The sequence below is a fragment of the Oncorhynchus nerka genome, linkage group LG11 (assembly GCF_034236695.1).
Source record: "Oncorhynchus nerka isolate Pitt River linkage group LG11, Oner_Uvic_2.0, whole genome shotgun sequence".
Lineage (NCBI taxonomy): Eukaryota > Metazoa > Chordata > Actinopteri > Salmoniformes > Salmonidae > Oncorhynchus > Oncorhynchus nerka.
Window position 1 is genome coordinate 26,657,827 of NC_088406.1, and position 20,721 is coordinate 26,678,547.

The window sequence follows — 20,721 nt, forward strand, 5'->3', positions numbered from 1 at the left end:
GGCCTGGGAATCTTTTTGTTGTTGCAGTGGGAGTAAAGATGATATTTTTTACTGCAAACTGTCTCCTATTAGAACTGGTGTATGAAGAGACGGTCTCAGTCCATATACCTGCAGCTACTGACTGACAAGCACGCACCAGAGCATTACAGGTACATGCACATCAGAAAAGTGAGGAAGTGTATCAGCCTATCACAGGCCGTACATAATATGAATCGCCTCTCTGATTGGACCATTATCTCTCCCCTCCACCCCTGCAGGGTGATTGGCAGCGTGTCCCAGTTTGATGAGTTTGCCCGAGTGTTTCACTGTCCAAAGGGTTCCCCCATGCATCCTGTCAACAAGTGTTCTGTATGGTGACCTCTGAACTCCTCCACCCACCAACAACTAGAACTTACCTGTGACCTCAACTCTCCTCACCAATCTGTCTGAGGTGTTCTGTTCAGATTCACTTCCATCTCAATCCTGGGACTACCTTTTTCTCTTATCACAGAATTTGCAAATAATGTCATCACCACCAGGCAAAACCATGATCACTTCACTGTCTACTCATGTACATATCCAGTGCTTGACTTGGGCAGGAGGTCACTGGTACAGAGTACTGGCACCTCAAATGTTCTACCGCTTGAGCTCCTGTTCCTCTTATAGAATAGCATTAGCTCAAAGTATTGTGGAGCTCCTGTACCGAAAATGAGTACCGGCACCTATTTCAATCCAAGTCGAGCACATCATTTATTTATATTACCTTTTTGGTTTTGAATTGGCATGTCAATTCATTCATTATTGGAATCACTTAAACATCAGATGTTGACAGTAGTAAAGAGCGTTATTAAATCATATTGAAGGGATGGGGATTGTACTTCCAGTATGGACTGCATTCACTCAGATCACTGTTTTGCCTGCCAATGTTTTTGGGAGTCTTTTCTGAGGTAAATAGTGGACACTCTGCTGCCGTCCAGTGGCTGAACAGAGAAGTGGTCTCCGATGTGGAGACCTTGTTCGTCTTGACTGTTGTTACCGGTCTGGCCTTGTGGACGCCATTGGAATGGTGTTACTGTGCGTTTGTACGGTTTTCAATCCATAGTGACCTTTTGCTCAGGATTTGTAGCTAAGTATGTCCCCAGTGGCAAAGAATAGTGATGGAACATCATGGACTAGTCTGTCTGAACCATTAACCCCTCACACCTTAGTGTACATCAAGGTGAACTATGCTTCTCAATCCACCGGAGACTCCAATCTCCCAATGTCTCACTGTCACACCCCAGAGTATGGATTCTTTAGCATGACGATTGTGTTTAAGATAGAAGCATGAACCTGTTGAACAACATCATCCATCCTATTGGACATTATGGACTCTGAGCCCTTCCTATTGGTTTATGTTAACTCTAGGGCCTTCCTTGATTGCCCCTGGCCTGCACAGCCAAGAAGCTTTCAAAGGAAGGATCAATGTCATAACAAATCATCTATCTTCTGTACATACAAAACTGTGAATCCAGTCAAAAAAACATTTGTACACAGTAATATTATAATTTTGTATGAAGAATCTAAAAATAAGAACAATCTTTGTATAAGTTATAATTGTACAGTTCTTATTCTGAAAACAGCATGTTCAAAACCAGCTTTACACAGTGCAGACTGAGATAAAAGGATGACATCACAGTTCTCAGCTCATATTTCTTGGTGTTCAATGTTTTGGATAAATAAAAGGGATCATTGTGTGAGGGGTTGGTTTCTCCATGTGCCTTGGTCCAGTGCGTGTACTATACAGTATGCGTGTCTTATTGTGTGTGTGAGTGTGTCAGTGCATGTATCCCACCAGGTTTGTATCCATTTGCAATGCGAGCCAGCTCTCTCTTGGTCTCCCAGCGTTGCATGGTGGATCTCCATCTCTCCCACTCTGGAGGTTCTGGAGGCCTGCTATCACACAGAGTCTGGAACATGACAAGAATAAAATAGAGAACTTATGAGTCTATGTCCGGAACCACTCTCATCCTGTTCAGATACACATCCCCATAGCCACTGGGTAACTGTCTGTCCGGAACCACTCTCATCCTGTTCAGATACACATCCCCATAGCCACTGGGTAACTGTCTGTCTGGAACCACTCTCATCCTGTTCAGATACACATCCCCATAGCCACTGGGTAACTGTCTGTCCGGAACCACTCTCATCCTGTTCAGATACACATCCCCATAGCCACTGGGTAACTGTCTGTCCGGAACCACTCTCATCCTGTTCAGATACACATCCCCATAGCCACTGGGTAACTGTCTGTCCGGAACCACTCTCATCCTGTTCAGATACACATCCCCATAGCCACTGGGTAACTGTCTGTCCGGAACCATCCTGTTCAGATCATCCTGTTCAGATATCCTGTTCAGATACATCCCCATAGCCACTGGGTAACTGTCTGTCCCACTCTCATCCTGTTCAGATACACATCCCCATAGCCACTGGGTAACTGTCTGTCCGGAACCACTCTCATCCTGTTCAGATACACATCCCCATAACCACTGGGTAACTGTCTGTCCGGAACCACTCTCATCCTGTTCAGATACACATCCCCATAGCCACTGGGTAACTGTCTGTCCGGAACCACTCTCATCCTGTTCAGATACACATCCCCATAGCCACTGGGTAACTGTCTGTCCGGTTCAGATACACATCCCCATAGCCACTGGGTAACTGTCTGTCCGGACATCCATCCTGTTCAGATACACATCCCCATAGCCACTGGGTAACTGTCTGTAGGACAACACCACTCTCATCCTGTTCAAGTACACATCCCCATAGCCACTGGGTAACTGTCTGTAGGACAACACCACTCTCATCCTGTTCAGATACACATCCCCATAGCCACTGGGTAACTGTCTGTCCGGTACCACTCTCATCCTGTTCAGATACACATCCCCATAGCCACTGGGTAACTGTCTGTAGGACAACACCACTCTCATCCTGTTCAAGTACACATCCCCATAGCCACTGGGTAACTGTCTGTCCGGAACCACTCTCATCCTGTTCAGATACACATCCCCATAGCCACTGGGTAACTGTCTGTCCGGAACCACTCTCATCCTGTTCAGATACACATCCCCATAGCCACTGGGTAACTGTCTGTCCGGAACCACTCTCATCCTGTTCAGATACACATCCCCATAGCCACTGGGTATCCCGGAACCACTCTCATCCTGTTCAGATACACTGGGTAACTGTCTGTCCGGAACCACTCTCATCCTGTTCAGATACACATCCCCATAGCCACTGGGTAACTGTCTGTCCGGAACCACTCTCATCCTGTTCAGATACACATCCCCATAGCCACTGGGTAACTGTCTGTCCGGAACCACTCTCATCCTGTTCAGATACACATCCCCATAGCCACTGGGTAACTGTCTGTCCGGAACCACTCTCATCCTGTTCAGATACACATCCCCATAGCCACTGGGTAACTGTCTGTCCGGAACCACTCTCATCCATCCCCATAGCCACTGGGTAACTGTCTGTCCGGAGTTCATACACATCCCCATAGCCACTGGGTAACTGTCTGTCAACACCACTCTCATCCTGTTCAGTACCCCCATAGCCACTCCTGTTCATCCTGTTCAGATACACATCCCCATAGCCACTGGGTAACTGTCTGTCCGGACAACACCACTCTCATCCTGTTCAGATACACATCCCCATAGCCACTGGGTAACTGTCTGTCCGGAACCACTCTCATCCTGTTCAGATACACATCCCCATAGCCACTGGGTAACTGTCTGTCCGTTCAGAACCACTCTCATCCTGTTCAGATACACATCCCCATAGCCACTGGGTAACTGTCTGTCCGGAACCACTCTCATCCTGTTCAGATACACATCCCCATAGCCACTGGGTAACTGTCTGTCCGGTACCACTCTCATCCTGTTCAGATACACATCCCCATAGCCACTGGGTAACTGTCTGTCCGAGTTCAGATACAACACCACTGGGTAACTGTCATCCTGTTCAAGTACACATCCCCATAGCCACTGGGTAACTGTCTGTAGGACAACACCACTCTCATCCTGTTCAGATACACATCCCCATAGCCACTGGGTAACTGTCTGTAGGACAACACCACTCTCATCCTGTTCAGATACACATCCCCATAGCCACTGGGTAACTGTCTGTCCGTTCAAACACATCCCCATCCACTGGGTAACTGTCTGTCTGGATCCATCCTGTTCAGATACACATCCCCATAGCCACTGGGTAACTGTCTGTCTGGAACCACTCTCATCCTGTTCAGATACACATCCCCATAGCCACTGGGTAACTGTCTGTCCGGAACCACTCTCATCCTGTTCAGATACACATCCCCATAGCCACTGGGTAACTGTCTGTCCAGAACCACTCTCATCCTGTTCAGATACACATCCCCATAGCCACTGGGTAACTGTCTGTCCGGAACCACTCTCATCCTGTTCAGATACACATCCCCATAGCCACTGGGTAACTGTCTGTAGGACAACACCACTCTCATCCTGTTCAGGTACACATCCCCATAGCCACTGGGTAACTGTCTGTAGGACAACACCACTCTCATCCTGTTCAGGTACACATCCCCATAGCCACTGGGTAACTGTCTGTAGGACAACACCACTCTCATCCTGTTCAGGTACACATCCCCATAGCCACTGGGTAACTGTCTGTAGGACAACACCACTCTCATCCTGTTCAGGTACACATCCCCATAGCCACTGGGTAACTGTCTGTAGGACAACACCACTCTCATCCTGTTCAGATACACATCCCCATAGCCACTGGGTAACTGTCTGTCCGGAACCACTCTCATCCTGTTCAAGTACACATCCCCATAGCCACTGGGTAACTGTCTGTCTGGAACCACTCTCATCCTGTTCAGATACACATCCCCATAGCCACTGGGTAACTGTCTGTCCGGAACCACTCTCATCCTGTTCAGATACACATCCCCATAGCCACTGGGTAACTGTCTGTCCGGAACCACTCTCATCCTGTTCAGATACACATCCCCATAGCCACTGGGTAACTGTCTGTCCGGAACCACTCTCATCCTGTTCAGATACACATCCCCATAGCCACTGGGTAACTGTCTGTCCGGAACCACTCTCATCCTGTTCAGATACACATCCCCATAGCCACTGGGTAACTGTCTGTAGGACAACACCACTCTCATCCTGTTCAGGTACACATCCCCATAGCCACTGGGTAACTGTCTGTAGGACAACACCACTCTCATCCTGTTCAGGTACACATCCCCATAGCCACTGGGTAACTGTCTGTAGGACAACACCACTCTCATCCTGTTCAGGTACACATCCCCATAGCCACTGGGTAACTGTCTGTAGGACAACACCACTCTCTTTGAAAAGACACAGAATAAAGCCATTGAGACTAACACCTCAGGCCATTTTCATAAAGTGTCTGATACATTTATTTGGATCACACAACTGGTGTTAAAATTCCCAGCAAGGGCTTTCAATAAGGTGCGTGCATAAAACATGCTCAGGGCAAAGTCATGGCCGTAATTCAAAAATATCAAATTGGATGGTTCAAACCCTGATATGTTTTTCCAGCTATAGTTCTGCACGTCGTCTTTGTTAACTTTGGTGGAGGGCTTTAAAATCAGCACTACAATGAAATATTTTTGAACAGCAAATTTACTCAGTACCTCCTTTTTACTAGAAATTTCCTTCCCTGAAAAATGTGAATAGTCTGTGCCTGCAACCGAGAAAGTTCTCAGCTCTTTAAACCTCCCCCCCAATAGAGCTAAGAGGTTTGAGGACTATTTATAAGTTAATGAATAGCTGTAATTCTTACTCCTACAGATTGGACAATTCTCTGAATTTCTCAGCCAGTTAAGACATACTTTTCACTCAGGGATTTTAGCACTCCCTAGAGTCTCTTTCATTGACTTTAATGGAGTCACTTTGGGAGAACTGTGGTAAAGAGGTACTATTGAAACACCAAACAAAGAAGGCATAAAAGCTGAGAGGACTGCAGACTCATTATTAGTGAGAGTTGATGAAGTGATATGAGAGAAAAGCACCTTTCTGTTGCGTTTGCATGATGAACTGTGTGCACCCCCTTTACTGCTTCCCGGGGTGTGGTCTCCATTTTCTTGTGGTTCCTCGTCCCCCATGGATCTGTTTGACTCTCCATCACTCTTCAGGCTGTCAAACTTGGACCGGAACCAACTGTGAGCTTCCTCTAGGTTCTCTGATATCTGAGTGTGGGGACAAGCATGATGTCAGGAGAATTCCAATTCAGTTCAACTTCACTCACCCGTCAGGGGCTATTTGGGTGTACACGCTTAACAGACGGAGATACAGAGTAAGAGAATTAATGACCAAGCAAGGAGGTGATGAAGATGAGGGAGCAGGACAAATGACTCTGGGTGGTTGAGGGAGAGATTACCTGCTGTGACTCCAGGCTGACCTCTTTCATTTTCTGCTCTGCCTGGTCGTTGGCCTCCTGCAGCTTCTTGATGCTCTCCTCCAGCCTCTGCTCGGACAAACACAGAAACACACATATGCAGACTATAAACAGACATGGCTGTCTCTCAATATGCCATCAAAGTCAAGAAGTAAAGGAGATTAAATTAAGCCATTTAAAAACATTGAGTTAAGCGAGGCTAGCTTATGACAGAGATACGTAACCCCTGCTAACCTGACACTTGTCTTGCATGACGTGTCTCAGCTCCCTCTCAGCCTCTAGCTCCCCCTCCTGGCTGGAGGACAGTCGCCGTAGCTCCCGCTGGAGGGATAATGTCTCGGACCGGAACTGCTGGATCAACTCACTCTGAAAACAGACAGGACAATGGTGACTGAATACCATACTGTAAACATCCACCGGTGTAGAAAGAGTGAGTAAGGTGTCCTACCTGCTCATAGTTCTTCTTCTGATACTGATCCTTCAAGGTCTTGAGGCTCTTTAGTTCACCTTCCATGTCCTGAGTGCAGAGGGAGAACATGAGTCACAAAAATAGGACATCTGGTTTAGCAGGTGCTTGTCTACAAGATGGCACCAACAGACCCGGCCTCCCTGTTTCTGACTCCTAGCTAACTTTGAAGTATTTTTTAGTATTTTGTGTGTTAATTCTTACATTATTTGCGCAGAACGTTTCTAGTCAGACATGAAGATTTATTGTATTATTATTATTACTATGATTATGTGTACTTGTTTGACATTTTACTGCATTGTTAGGAGTTAGAAACTTAAGCATTTTGCTGCACCGCTATAACATCTCCTAAAATGTGTACGCGACCAATACACTTTGATTTGATATAGTAGACAGTACTGTAGATACTTTTATTTTCTGAGAGTTGCCCAGAGTGGCTCTATTATCTAGGTGTTGCTTGAGCTGTGTCTTCTGATCTCTGAGACGGGCTTTCTGATTGGACACCACTTTCTCCAACTCAGAGGTCTTCTCCCGCAGCTCCCGATTTGCCCTGGAGAGGTCACCTGACCTAGATGACAAGTCCTCAAGAGCCTTTCTCAACTGAAGAGAGAGAGGCACACACAAACAGAAGGGAAAGAGAAATAAAGAGGGGTGAGGAAAGAGGAAGGATGATATTTAGAGTTCTGACTGGTGGACAGAAGCGATGGTGTATGAGAGAGTGTGCAGTACCTCTGAGATTTCTCTCTGTGACAACCTCTTCACGGAGTCCCTCTCTTTCCTCATCCGAAGCTTCATCGATTCCAGATGCTCTGACCATCGACCAATCTCTGCCCTGGCCTCAGCCAGCTCCACCTCTCTGACATACACGCAAAATATAGACATGAATGTCACATTCATGCAAAGTAACCATGTACGCTTTCACATATTTAAACCACACTTAAATAAACTCCTACTATCCACATTAGTCCCTGTTAGTTACCTCTGTGTGATGGTGCTCTGGTGTTGGTCTCTGGCTCGGTCCAGTTTGGCCTGCAGAGTGCTGTTGGCCAACACAGCCTGCTCTAAACTTTGGGCTAGTTTCTTGTTATCTAGCCTTGCCACATCCAGGGCCTTACGCAAGGGCTCCAGCTAGACAATCAAACATATCTTTGTAAACTACCATTATTACTACTGAAAGCTGAGAGCTGTTTGTGGGTATATGACTCATTAATGATGTAGTTACCATTTTGTTTTTCTTGGAGTTACTTGTTGCCATGATGTCTTGGAGCTTTTCCACCTCTGCCTGTAGCTTCTGAATCTCTCGCTGACCCTGCAGTCTGAAAAATACATGAATGTTCAAACATACACCAATATACATGCACTACACAGACACACAGACACACAGACCTGTCTCTCCTGAGTGAGGCCAGCTCCTGCTCTCGTCTCCCCAGCTCCTTCTGTACTGTCTCAGTGTTGTGTTGCAGACGGGAGTGGGAGACCAAAACGTTCTCCAGGGTCTGAGCCACACTGCCCCCACCCTGACGAGACACACCCAGCCAGCCCTCCAGCTCACACAGCTACAGGACAACCAGAGCAAAATCAGGTGGGTTAGTGCTGGTCTGGAGCAAAAGCCTGCACACACCCTGTAGCTGTCCAGGACCCAGGTTGGGGAACCATTTTACTAGCCCTCTGACCTTGTCCCTGTGCTGCTTCTGCAGTTTGTCCAGTTGTCCCCTCAGGGCCTGGCTGTCCCGCAGAGCTTGGTCTCTGGCTGCCACCACCGACATGGCCTCCCCCTCCTTCACCTGGACTTCAGCCTGGGCCTGTCTGAGCTGAGCCTCCAGTTTATGACAGGTTGTCTTCAAGGTGCTAATTTCAGAGCTGACCTGTAAGGGAGTACAGGTGTATGTTAGGGAGTCACCTTGTTTTTGACACTTTACTACATTACTACCATGAGTGTGTGTACCTGCGTGTACTTGTTCTCTAACACAGAGCTCAGCTTGCATTGTTGGACACTTTCTACATGGGTGTCCCTTAAAGCTTGCAGCTCCTCCTGGAGTTGATCTACCCTGGTCTGGTTGAGAGGAAGAGCATTAGGAGGAAACACACTTCAACATGAGGATACATGAACACACACACATTCAGAGGTATGGCCAGTGTGTTTTAGTCAGTGGTATAAAATACTTAAGTAAAAAATACTTTTAAAGTACTAAAGCAGTTTTGGAGGGTATCTGTACTTTACAATTTATATTTTTGAGTACTTTTACTCCTCTACATTCCTAAAGAAAATAATTTACCTTTTACTCCATACATTTTCCCTGACATGCCAAAGTACTCCTGCTAAGCATTACATTTTGAATGCTTAGCAGGACAGGAAAATTGTCCAATTCGCACACTTATTAAGAGAACATTGCTGGTCATCACTACTGCCTCTGATCTCATGGACTCACTAAACACACATGCTTCATTTGTCAATTATGTCTGGGTGTTGAAGTGTGCCCCTGACTATCCATAAATAAAATTAAAAAACAAGAAAATGTTTGTAAGCAATTTGAAATGATTGATGCTTTTACTTTTGATACGTATGTATATTTTAGCAATTACATTTACTATTGATACTTAAGTACATTTAAAACCAAATACTTTTAGACTTTTACTCCAATAGTATTTTACTGGGTGACATTCACTTTTATGTGAGTCATTTTCTATAAAGGTATCATTACCTTTACTCAAGTATGTTAAATCAGGTACCTTTTCCACCAATGGTTTTAGTGTAAACTCCTTACCTGTAGCTTCCCTTTCTCATAGGCCAGGTTGTTCTTACTATCCGTCAGCTCCTTAAGCATCTGCTCCACCTGCTGCTGAGCATTCTGGGTAAAGAGGAGTTGAGAGGTGAGGGGAAAGAGGAAATGGGCAGGATGGAGAAAGAAAATAGAGAGAGCATGTTACATACAAACACACATTCACTATGGATGGACAGATTTAAAGTGATGTTATTTAAAAAAAAAAAATTCACCTTTATTTAACCAGGGAGACAAGTTCTCATTTACAATTGTGAACTGGCCAAGATAAAGCAAAGCAGTTTGACACATACAACAACACAGAGTTACACGGAGTAAAACAAACATACAGTCAATAATACAGTAGAAAAATAAGTCTATATACAATGTGAGCAAATGAGGTGAGATAAGGGAGGTAAAGGCAAAAAAAGGCCATGGTGGCAAAGTAAATACAATATAGCAAGTAAAACACTGGAATGGTAGATTTGCCGTGGAAGAATGTGCAAAGTAGAGAGAAATAATGGTGTGCAAAGGAGCTAAATAAATACAGTAGGGGGAGAGGTAGTTGTTTGGGCTAAATTATAGATGGGCTATGTACAGGTGCAGTAATCTGTAAACTGCTCTGACTGGTGCTTAAAGCTAGTGAGGGAGATAAGTGTTTCCAGTTTCAGAGATTTTTGTAGTTCATTTCAGTCATTGGGAGCAGAGAACTGGAAGGAGAGGTAGCCAAAGGAAGAATTGGTTTTGGGGGTGACCAGAGAGATATTCCTGTTGGAGCACGTGCTACAGGTGGGTGCTGCTATGGTGACCAGCGAGCTGAGATAAGGGGGGACTTTACCTAGCAGGGTCTTGTAGATGACCTGGAGCCAGTGGGTTTGGCGACGAGTATGAAGCGAGGGCCAGCCAACGAGAGCGTGGTGGGTAGTGTATGGGGCTTTGGTGACAAAACGGATGGCACTGTGATAGACTGCATCCAATTTATTGAGTAGGGTATCGGAGGCGATTTTGTAAATGACATCGCCGAAGTCGAGGATCGGTAGGATGGTCAGTTTTACAAGGGTATGTTTGGCAACATGAGTGAAGGATGCTTTGTTGCGAAATAGGAAGCCAATTCTAGATTTAACTTTGGATTGGAGATGTTTGATGTGAGTCTGGAAGGAGAGTTTACAGTCTAACCAGACACCTAGGTATTTGTAGTTGTCCACATATTCTAAGTCAGAACCGTCCAGAGTAGTGATGTTGGACGGGCGGGCAGGTGCAGGCAGCAATCGGTTGAAGAGCATGCATTTAGTTTCACTTGTATTTAAGAGCAATTGGAGGCCACGGAAGGAGAGTTGTAATGGCATTTAAGCTCGTCTGGAGGGTTGTTAACACAGTGTACAAAGAAGGGCCAGAAGTATACAGAATGTTGTCGTCTGCGTAGAGGTGGATCAGAGACTCACCAGCAGCAAGAGCGACATCATTGATGTATACAGAGAAGAGAGTCGGTCCAAGAATTGAACCCTGTGGCACCCCCATAGAGACTGCCAGAGGCCCGGACAACAGGCCCTCCGATTTGACACACTGAACTCTGTCAGAGAAGTAGTTGGTGAACCAGGCGAGGCAATCATTTGAGAAACCAAGGCTATCGAGTCTGATGATGAGGATATCCTTGATGAGGATGTAGTGATTGACAGAGTCGAAAGCCTTGGCCAGGTCAATGAATAAGGCTGCACAGTATTGTTTCTTATAGACGGCGGTTAAGATATCGTTTAGGACCTTGAGCGTGGCTGAGGTGCACCCATGACCAGCTCTGAAACCAGATTGCATAACAGAGAAGGTATGGTGTGATTCGAAATGGTTGGTAATCTGTTTGTTGACTTAGCTTTCGAAGACCTTAGAAAGGCAGGGTAGGATAGATATAGGTCTGTAGCAGTTTGGGTCAAGAGTGTCCCCCCCTTCACCACTCTCATATCTTTTGGACTTGCCCCGCAATCGAAACTTACTGGGGAGAAATAAGATCTAACATTGGAAAAATTATGGGATTTGACATAGAACAAACATTCATTTCTTTGTACATGGGTGAAATACCTGATAACTTACACAAAATAGAGAAAAGTACCTCTTAAAGGTCCTACTGGCAGCCAGTAAAAAGCTATCACTAAGAAATGGCTACAAAAAGACCCTCCCACAGTGACACAATGGATAGACATTGTAGAAGAAATACACCACATGACCTTTGCTTTAAGAACTCAACAGGAGAGAGATCAAGAATACTGGGGAAAAATGGGTTTCGTACTTGGAAAAGGACTAATTCAAAGATGTCAATGTAACTAATATGATATGATGATGAAGGTATGAAGTGCACTGTAACTTTATTTGTACTTTCTGTGTTCCTACAAAAAAAAAAAAAAAGTGTCCCCCCCCTTTGAAGAGGGGGATGACTGCAGCTGCTTTCAAATCTTTGGGAATCTCAGACGACACAAAAGAGAGGTAGAACAGGCTAGTAATAGTGGTGGCAACAATTTCGGCAGATCATTTTAGAAAGAAAGGGTCCAGATTGTCTAGCCCGGCTGATGTGTAAGGGTCCAGATTTTGCAGCTCTTTCAAAACATCAGCTGACTGGATTTGGGTGAAGGAGAAATGGAGAAGGCTTGGGCGAGTTGCTGTGGGGGGTGCAGGGGTAGCCAGGTGGAAAGCATGGCCAGCCATAGAAAAATGCTTATTGAAATTCTCAATTATAGTGGATTTATCGGTGGTGACAGTGTTTCCTATCCTCAGTGCAGTACGCAGCTGGGAGGTGTTCTTATTCTCCATGGACTTTACAGTGTCCCAGAACTTTGCAGGAAGCAAATATCTGCTCGAAAAAGCTAGCCTTGGCTTTTCTAACTGCCTGTGTATATTGGTTTCTAGCTTCCCTGAAAAGTTGCATATCACGGGGGCTGTTCGATGCTAATGTAGAACGCCATAGGATGTTTTTGTGTTGGTTAAGGGCAGTCAGGTCTGGAGAGAACCAAGGGCTATATCTGTTCCTGGTTCTACATTTATTGAATGGGGCATGCTTATTTAAGATGGTGAGAGGAAGGCAATTAAAAAAAATAACCAGGCATCCTCTACTGACGGGATGAGATCAATATCCTTCCAGGATACCTCAGTCAGGTCGATTAGAAAGGCCTGCTCGCTGAAGTGTTTCAGGGAGCGTTTGACAGTGATGAGTGGAGGTCGTTTGACCACTGACCCATTACGGATGCAGGCAATGAGGCAGTGATCGCTGAGATCTTGGTTGAAAACAGCAGAGGTATATTTAGAGGGCAAGTTGGTTAGGATGATATCTATGAGGGTGCCCGTGTTTACGGCTTTGGGGTGGTACCTGGTAGGTTCATTGATCATTTGTGTGAGATTGAGGGCATCAAGCTTAGATTGTAGGATGGCTGGGGTGTTAAGCATGTTCCAGTTTAGGTCGCCTAGCAGCATGAGCTCTGAATATAGATGGGGGCAATCAGTTCACATATGGTGTCCAGAGCACAGCTGGGGGCAGAGGGTGGTCTATAGCAGGCGGCAACGGTGAGATACTTGTTTTTAGAGAGGTGGATTTTTAAAAGTAGAAGTTCAAATTGTTTGGATACAGACCTGGATAGTAGGACAGAACTCTGCAGGCTATCTTTGCAGTAGATTGCAACACCGCCCCCTTTGGTCGATCTATCTCGTCTTAAAATGTTGTAGTTAGGGATGGAGATTTCAGAATTTTTGGTGGTCTTCCTAAGCCAAGATTCAGACACTGCTAGAACGTCCGGGCTGGCAGAGTGTGCTAAAGCAGTGAATAAAACAAACTTGGGGAGGAGGCTTCTAATGTTAACATGCATGAAACCAAGGCTATTACGGTTACAAAGGGCATCAAAAGAGAGCGCCTGGGGAATAGGAGTGGAGCTAGGCACTGCAGGTCCTGGATTCACCTCTACATCACCAGAGGAACAGAGGAGGAGTAGGATAAGGGTACGGCTAAAAGCTATGGGAATTGGTCGTCTAGAACATCCGGAACAGAGAGTAAAAGGAGGTTTCTGGGGGCGATAAAATAGCTTCAAGGTATAATGTACAGACAAAGGTATGGTAGGGTGTGAATACAGGGGAGGTAGACCTAGGTATTGAGTGATGATGAGAGAGATATTGTCTCTAGAAACATCATTAAGGCATATTGACATTAAGGAGAGGCATGCTTAGTCGAGTGATCATAAGGGTCCAGTGAGTAGTGAGGTTGGTTGGGGTCACAGTGATTCAGACAGCTAGCCGGACCATCGGTAGCATGCTAGCATAGGATGGAGGTCTGTTTTTAGCCACCTTGTGCGTTTCTGTCGGTAGATTAGTGGGGTTCTGTGTGGTAGAGGGGATCAATCCAATTGGCAAAATAGATATAGTTATAGTGAACCAAGAAAAATTGTCCGATAGACCTATTCAGATAGCAGCCGATAAGACAGCTAACGATTAGCGGACCGCAGATGGGCGTTCAGGTAACGTCGCGACGGAGGGGCCAGTTGGATAACTCCCTCCGGCAGATAACGTCGGTAGTCCAGTCGTGAAGGCCCGGTGGGGCTCCGCATCGGGAGTAAAACGGGTCCGGATAGGTGATTGTAGCCCAGGACTAGCTCCGGAATAATTGATGTTTGCTCCGGGATCGACGTAAGCCAATAGTCACACGGATAGCAGCTAGCTAGCTGCAAGATCCAGGTGTAAATGTCCAGAGCTTGGGGTTGAAATCCGGGGATATGGAGAGAAAAATAGGTCCGGTATGTTCTGGTCTGAGTCACGTTGTACAAAACTGGCAATAGCTTTCGAGCTAAAGGATAGCTGATGACCACAAACAGTGGTTAACTGAATACAAACGTTAGCCAGTACACTGGCTAGCTTCTGGCTAGCTTCTATTGTGGATTTCAGATGAGGTAAATAATACTTTTTTTATTGGTGAGGCGGATTGCAGGAGAGTGTTTTTAAGTTGAGTTTTTGGAAAAGAAAATATATAAAAGATATGCGAAGAAAGATGTAAATATATATATATATATATATATATACACACACACACACACACACACACACACACAAAGGACGTCTGACTGCTATGCCATCTTGGTATGAATTTTAGTGTGACCTCAGTCTCTAGATACTGAATGGATCTCTCACCTGCTGATGCTCCATGACAGCCAATTTTCCCATGAGCCTCCTATTCTCTTCCTCCTGCTTCTGCAAGGTGGAGTTCAGAGATCCTGCCTCCAGCTGTCAATCACACAGGATGAAAAGTGGACAGAGGACAGTTAAGAAAGCTATGGTCAGATTCAGACAAGAAGTGTGTTCACTGTGAATGAGGAGGTCCTTTTCATACAGGTCTGAGATCAGTCTGAATCGTTGTCAGAGATCATTGGCAGTACAGTACCTTGACATTAGCGAGTTGTGTTTCCAGAGCACTCCTCTCACCCTCTAGCTTGGTGACCACAATGCACATCTGTGACCCAAAAACAGAGGAGATAGGGGCATAACATTTAAGGACATCCACAGAAACTATAAAAAGAGACAATGCAAAGCTCAGTTAAGCTTTAAAAATAGTCGTGGAAATTTAAAATAGTCATGGAAATTCTCAATAACGAGGAGAGACAAGGTCAATCACCAATCAGGATATTATTTTTTTCAAAACGTATTAATAAGGGAGCATAGAGTAAGTGCTCTTCAATAATGAGGCTGGTCAACCCAACACTCTTGAGTGTTATGCTGAGAGCTCTGACATAGAAAGAATACAAATATATTTTATAGCAAAGATAGTCTACATGACAAACAGCAGATGTGTGGAATGGGTGAAAGGGTGAGACTTGACATATGAAAGAGGAGTATCCCCCAGACAGATAGCATTTGCTGTTATTGTATAGAAACCAGAGTGTGGCCCAAGACAAGGTTCCTCTCATCATTATCCATACCTGAGCCATCTCTCCCTGGTACCTTACATTAAACAAACACCAACTCATTCTATGAAATGTATTCTATCAAACCAAACCATTCATAAATCAATTGTCCTGGTTAAGCCTCAGAGGCATCTCTCAGTTCACACAAACACAGATGAGAAAGTACTAAGAGTACTATTCTATTGCATAAAACAACCATTCGATGCATAAACAATATTAAACATAATCTTGTAATTTTTCTATCACACAACCTTGTACTCTTAGGCTATGTATTTTCTAAGCGACAAGGCAGCTGCACCTCAGTCTTTGCACAGTCCCGGTCTGTCCTCATGACCTCCCCTTCCTTTACAGCCGAGTTCAGATTCCCCCGCAGCCTCTCAATGGTACGCTCCAACAGCTCCCGCTGAGTGGCAACTGTCTCTTCGGCAACAGTGGAACTCTGAAGTAGTTGGGTGTGGTCAACCTTCAGAGTCTCCCTGTGGAGCAGAAAGACAGGGGCTGTTATTAGTGGATGTGTGTGGCTAGCATTATCATTGAGAGCCTATTCATTCCTCATTCATAGAGATTATTCATTCCTATGAGTATTTGCAGTTAGCTTTATCACCCACAGTTCCATCTGCAATTTAACTTTAGCTGATAGCGCCCCCTGCAGTTCTGCCTGAATGTTGCGTCTGGCTGCATCCAGCAGGAGGTCTTGCTCCTGCAACTGCTTGGTCACACGACTTCTCTCTGCCTGAGAGAGACACAGGAACAGAATAACATGTAGCCTGTACTAGAGAGAGAGAGTGTGAGTGAGTGAGTGAGTGAGTGAGTGAGTGAGTGAGTGAGTGAGTGAGTGAGTGAGTGAGTGAGTGAGTGAGTGAGTGAGTGAGTGAGTGAGTGAAGGGCTAGAGGCAGTACCTTAATGCTAGCCTGGTGTTCAGTCAGTAGCTTGGATTTCTCCACAGTAAGAGAATGTAGGGCTGAACTCAACTCAGAGCACTGACTCTCCAACTGGTTGTTAAATGCCTGTGAGAGGAAATGAGAGAGCAAAATGTCACCATTTATTCCTAAGATTTTTCATGATTAAATGGTAATGTACACATGGTCTTAGAAATATACGAAAAATGAGGGATAGCCAACGATGGGATATGCATTCTATGGAAAAGAATGAATGACGTGGAAGGTGTGTTCTACGACATGCCAGCGGAGTGGAACTGACCTTCCACAGAGTTACATTCTTTTCCAGAAAGATGCATAAAGTCCCAAGGTGATTATCCCTTTAATACCATGGCCATAATTTACCACATTTGCCAGTAGAAATGTGTTCAACATCCAATGAAGTTGCTAGGGGGTTTACTAGATAGCCACAGTAGTTGCCATGATAACCAAACCAAGACTTGCTAGTTTTGCTAGTTAACCAAACCATCAGTCCTAGATTTCGATTTTCATAATGGCATTCAACAAAGCCAATAATGTTTCCAATTTGACTTTTGTTTTCAAAAGCAGCTCAAACATACAGTTGAAGTCAGAAGTTTACATACACTTAGGTTGAAGTCATTAAAACTAGTTTTTCAACCACTCCACAAATTTCTTGTTAACAAACTATAGTTTTGGCAAGTCGGTTAGGACATCTACTCTGTGCATGACACAAGTAATTTTTCCAACAATTGTTTACAGATTATTTCACTTGTAATTCACTGTATCACATTTCCAGTGGGTCAGAAGTTTACATATACTAAGTTGACTGTGCCTTTAAACAGCTTGGAAAATTCCAGAAAATCATGGCTTTAGAAGCTCTGATAGGCTAATTGACATCATTTGAGTCAATTGGAGGTGTACCTGTGGATGCATTTCAAGGCCTACCTTCAAAATCAGTGGCTCTTTGCTTGAAATCATGGGAAAATCAAAAGAAATCAGCCAAGACCTCAGAAAATAAATTGTAGACCTCCACAAGTCTGGTTCATCCTTGGGAGCAATTTTCAAATGCCTTGAAGGTCAAAATTCAAAAGGCACTCGTACATCTGAGCAATCTTTTTTGCAGGTGCATGGCAACAGTTGAACAAGATGAAGGAAAAAGGAAACTGCACACTGCTCTTGATAGTATCACTGATATTTAATAAGCTGACGTATCGGCCTCACGGCCTTCGTCAGAGCTTTTGTGAATATTTTTATAAATGCCGGAAGGTACCACGTTCATCTGCACAAACAATAGTACGCAAGTATATACACCATGGGACCACGCAGCCATCATACTGCTCAGGAAGGAAACGCATTCTGTCTCCTAGAGATGAACGTACTTTGGTCCGAAAAGTGCAAATCAATTCCAGAACAACAGCAAAGGACCTTGTGAAGATGCTGGAGGAAACAGGTACAAAAGTATCTATATCCACAGTAAAACGAGTCTGATACCAACATAACCTGAAAGGCCGCTCAGCAAGGAAGAAGCCACTGCTCCAAAACCGCCATAAAAAAGCCAGACTACGGTTTGCAACTGCACATGGGGACAAAGATCATACTTTTTGGAGAAATGTCCTCTGGTCTGATGAAACAAAAATATGAAATAAATAATTATCTCTACCATTATTCTGACATTTCACATTCTTAAAATAAAGTGGTGATCCTAACTGACCTAAGACAGGGAATTTTTACTATGATTAAGTGTCAGGAATTGTGAAAAACTGAGTTTAAATGTATTTGGCTAAGGTGTATGTAAACTTCCGACTTCAACTGTAGAACATGTAAGAATGAATCATAGCCATTGAATTATACCGTGCAAATATACTGTGCGTTATAGGGAAATAATGAACGCTCTAGAATGACCTTCAAGCCAATAAGAAATAAGTATTCAACAATGCCATGGTATAATTAAGCAATAAGGCCCGAGGAGGTGTGGTATATAACCAATATACCCCGGCTAAGGTCTGTTCTTAAGCACGACACAACGCGGAATGCCTGGATACAGGCTTTAGCTGTGGTATATTGGCCATATACCACAAACCCCTGAGGTTCCTTATTGCTATTATAAACTAGTTACCAACAAAATTAGAACAGTAAAAAGTTATTTTTTGTCAAGCCTGTGGTATACGGTCTGGTATACCACAGCTTTCAGCATTCAGAACTCAAACCACCTGGTTTATAATGGCCTTTAATGTATAGTATGTATATTCTGGGCCACTGACTTGGACTTTGTCAGCTGCAGTCCTCAGATCTCCCCCATCTCTCAGTAATCTGCTGTTCTCTTGCTGCTGCTTCTGCAGGGCTAGCCGTGCACTCTGCATACACAATACACACTAAATAACACACACTGCATACACAACACACACTCAGGTAGACACACTCAACAGTTGATTGATATCACTCAAGTGCTGGCACTTACTTTTAGTTCACCTGTCAACTCCAAAACAAGGGAATCTTTTACCTCTGTAAATAGATGAAGAGATCAACCATTTAATTGTCCATATGAAATCTGTCATTCAGGAACACTAGCACATCAACTGATGGGACCACACTGTAAAGCAGAATATGAAAACATCCACAATGCAGTGTTGCTAACCTGCCTGCCCTTTGAGCTGCTCACACTGCTCCTGCAGCCTGTGGCCTCTGTCCTTCTCCTCTTGTAGTCTCTGTCTAGTGGCCTGTCCATCAGAACGCAGGGCATGGCAGTCTGCCTGCACTGTGTGGGCCTGGGGTCAGAGAGGGACAGGATATCAATGGTTGTTTTCATTCTCAACTTGTATTGCTTCACACCTACCGTACCTGTCTTCTCTCCATCTCCACCATTCTCTCCATCTCTTCCACCCTCTGAAGTAGTGCACTGTGGGATTTCTCATTCTCAAAAGACCGAGCAGACTCCTGGGACATCTGCTCCTTCAGCTAAAAAAGGTTAGGGATCATTAGAGTTGATGTTTTTTTTGTTAAAGTACACAGGTAAATCACAACTCATGTATTCCCTTCTCTGTCAGATGGCCAATGTGACATCCCCTACTCCACTACCTTGTCCCAGGATGCCCCTACAGTGACCGCACCTGCATCAGCTTCTCACTCATCTGGACTTTGACCATCTTCAGCTCCTCTGCAGCCAGAGCCACATCCATCTGCAACAACAGTATCAGAACGTATAGGGTTATTATCTAAATATCAGAAAATGCCTATATTTGCCATATACTCATCTTGGCTGTATTAGTAAACAAAAGGTGGATAAAACTCTGACATAAAGACTATGTGTTGCTGAGAGATGGAATGTGGTTGGTCTGGGTACCTTGGAGGTGGTGGCGACCTCCAGGGCCTCCCCCAGTCTCTGCACCTCCCCCCGGGACTTGTCCCTGTCCAGACAGGCCTCGCGGAGCAGGTCCCTCAGCCGCATCACCTCCCTTCTGGAGACCCGCTGCTCCTCATCACTCTCCTGCTGCAGCGCAGACAGCTGCTCCTTCAGACGGGCTGCACAGGCAGACAGAGGGACAGATATTGATAGGAAATAAGAGAAAGACTGATTGAGCCAAAAAGGAACAGAATGGTGTTGACACATCATTAGCAAAATATAAAATGACTTACTTCCCTAATGTGTTTGTGACATTGTTTTGATTCTGGTTGTCAAAGCCATTACCTGAGTGTGAGGGATCCAGGTCTCTCTCAGTCTCCAAGCGAAAAGTTGTGAGCTTGAGGGTCTGCAGGAGGCTCTCCATGCGACATACCCTGCTCACTAGCCCATCACACTGGCGCCACAGTAGCCCTTCTCCTCCGGGCTCTCTTAGGGCATGGTGCATCTTCACAGGGCTAATGGGATGCTGAATGGGGTCCCTCTCCACGGGCTCCAGGAGCTGCTCTCTAGACACTCCCAGACTGCCCATTTCTCTGATGAGAGACTCTGCCTGCTCCTCCGCCACCAAGAGACGCTGGTGTAGCAGGGACAACGCCTCTGGGGCAGTGGCCCCTGCACTCAGGGGCTGGATCACTGGGCGGGACATTACTGGTGAGCGGGAGGGGGTAGAGAAGGGACACAGCATCAAGATGCGCATATGATGCCCACATATGCGCTAACGAACATCTTTACTTTAGTAAAATGCATCGGTTGCAATAAACCTAGCTGGTTTGACAAGTACAAATATGCTGGCTTGTTAAGTTAACGAACTAACGTAGTTAGTGTGCTTACGAACAC

At 45.0% G+C, this 20,721-nt stretch overlaps 2 protein-coding genes across 3 annotated transcripts in view; one reads left to right on the forward strand and one right to left on the reverse strand.

The window, feature by feature from the left end:
* The window catches only part of LOC115115442 (endothelin-converting enzyme-like 1), a 60,274-nt gene extending 58,556 nt beyond the window's left edge, over positions 1–1,718 (forward strand). Inside the window, exons 17-18 of one of the 2 annotated variants that reach the window (XM_065024338.1) lie at positions 73–149; positions 258–1,718. In XM_065024338.1, the coding sequence (XP_064880410.1) occupies positions 73–149; positions 258–357 (177 nt within the window). In that variant the 3' untranslated portion in view covers positions 358–1,718. Of the gene's footprint in view, positions 1–72 lie in introns of both variants that reach the window. The other variant, XM_065024337.1, reaches the window with a different exon arrangement.
* ccdc150 (coiled-coil domain containing 150) lies at positions 711–20,631 on the reverse strand. Its single transcript, XM_065024336.1, is given in 26 exon segments — positions 711–1,928; positions 6,053–6,229; positions 6,421–6,507; positions 6,673–6,804; positions 6,887–6,955; positions 7,313–7,504; positions 7,634–7,760; positions 7,884–8,032; positions 8,127–8,220; positions 8,291–8,460; positions 8,578–8,769; positions 8,850–8,957; positions 9,670–9,753; positions 14,815–14,907; positions 15,065–15,133; positions 15,883–16,060; positions 16,193–16,317; positions 16,485–16,592; positions 18,746–18,838; positions 18,943–18,986; positions 19,120–19,249; positions 19,323–19,439; positions 19,592–19,660; positions 19,825–20,003; positions 20,170–20,578; positions 20,581–20,631. Coding segments are annotated over 26 exon segments (3,399 nt in total). The 3' UTR covers positions 711–1,775.
* Between the last annotated feature and the right edge of the window lie 90 nt (positions 20,632–20,721).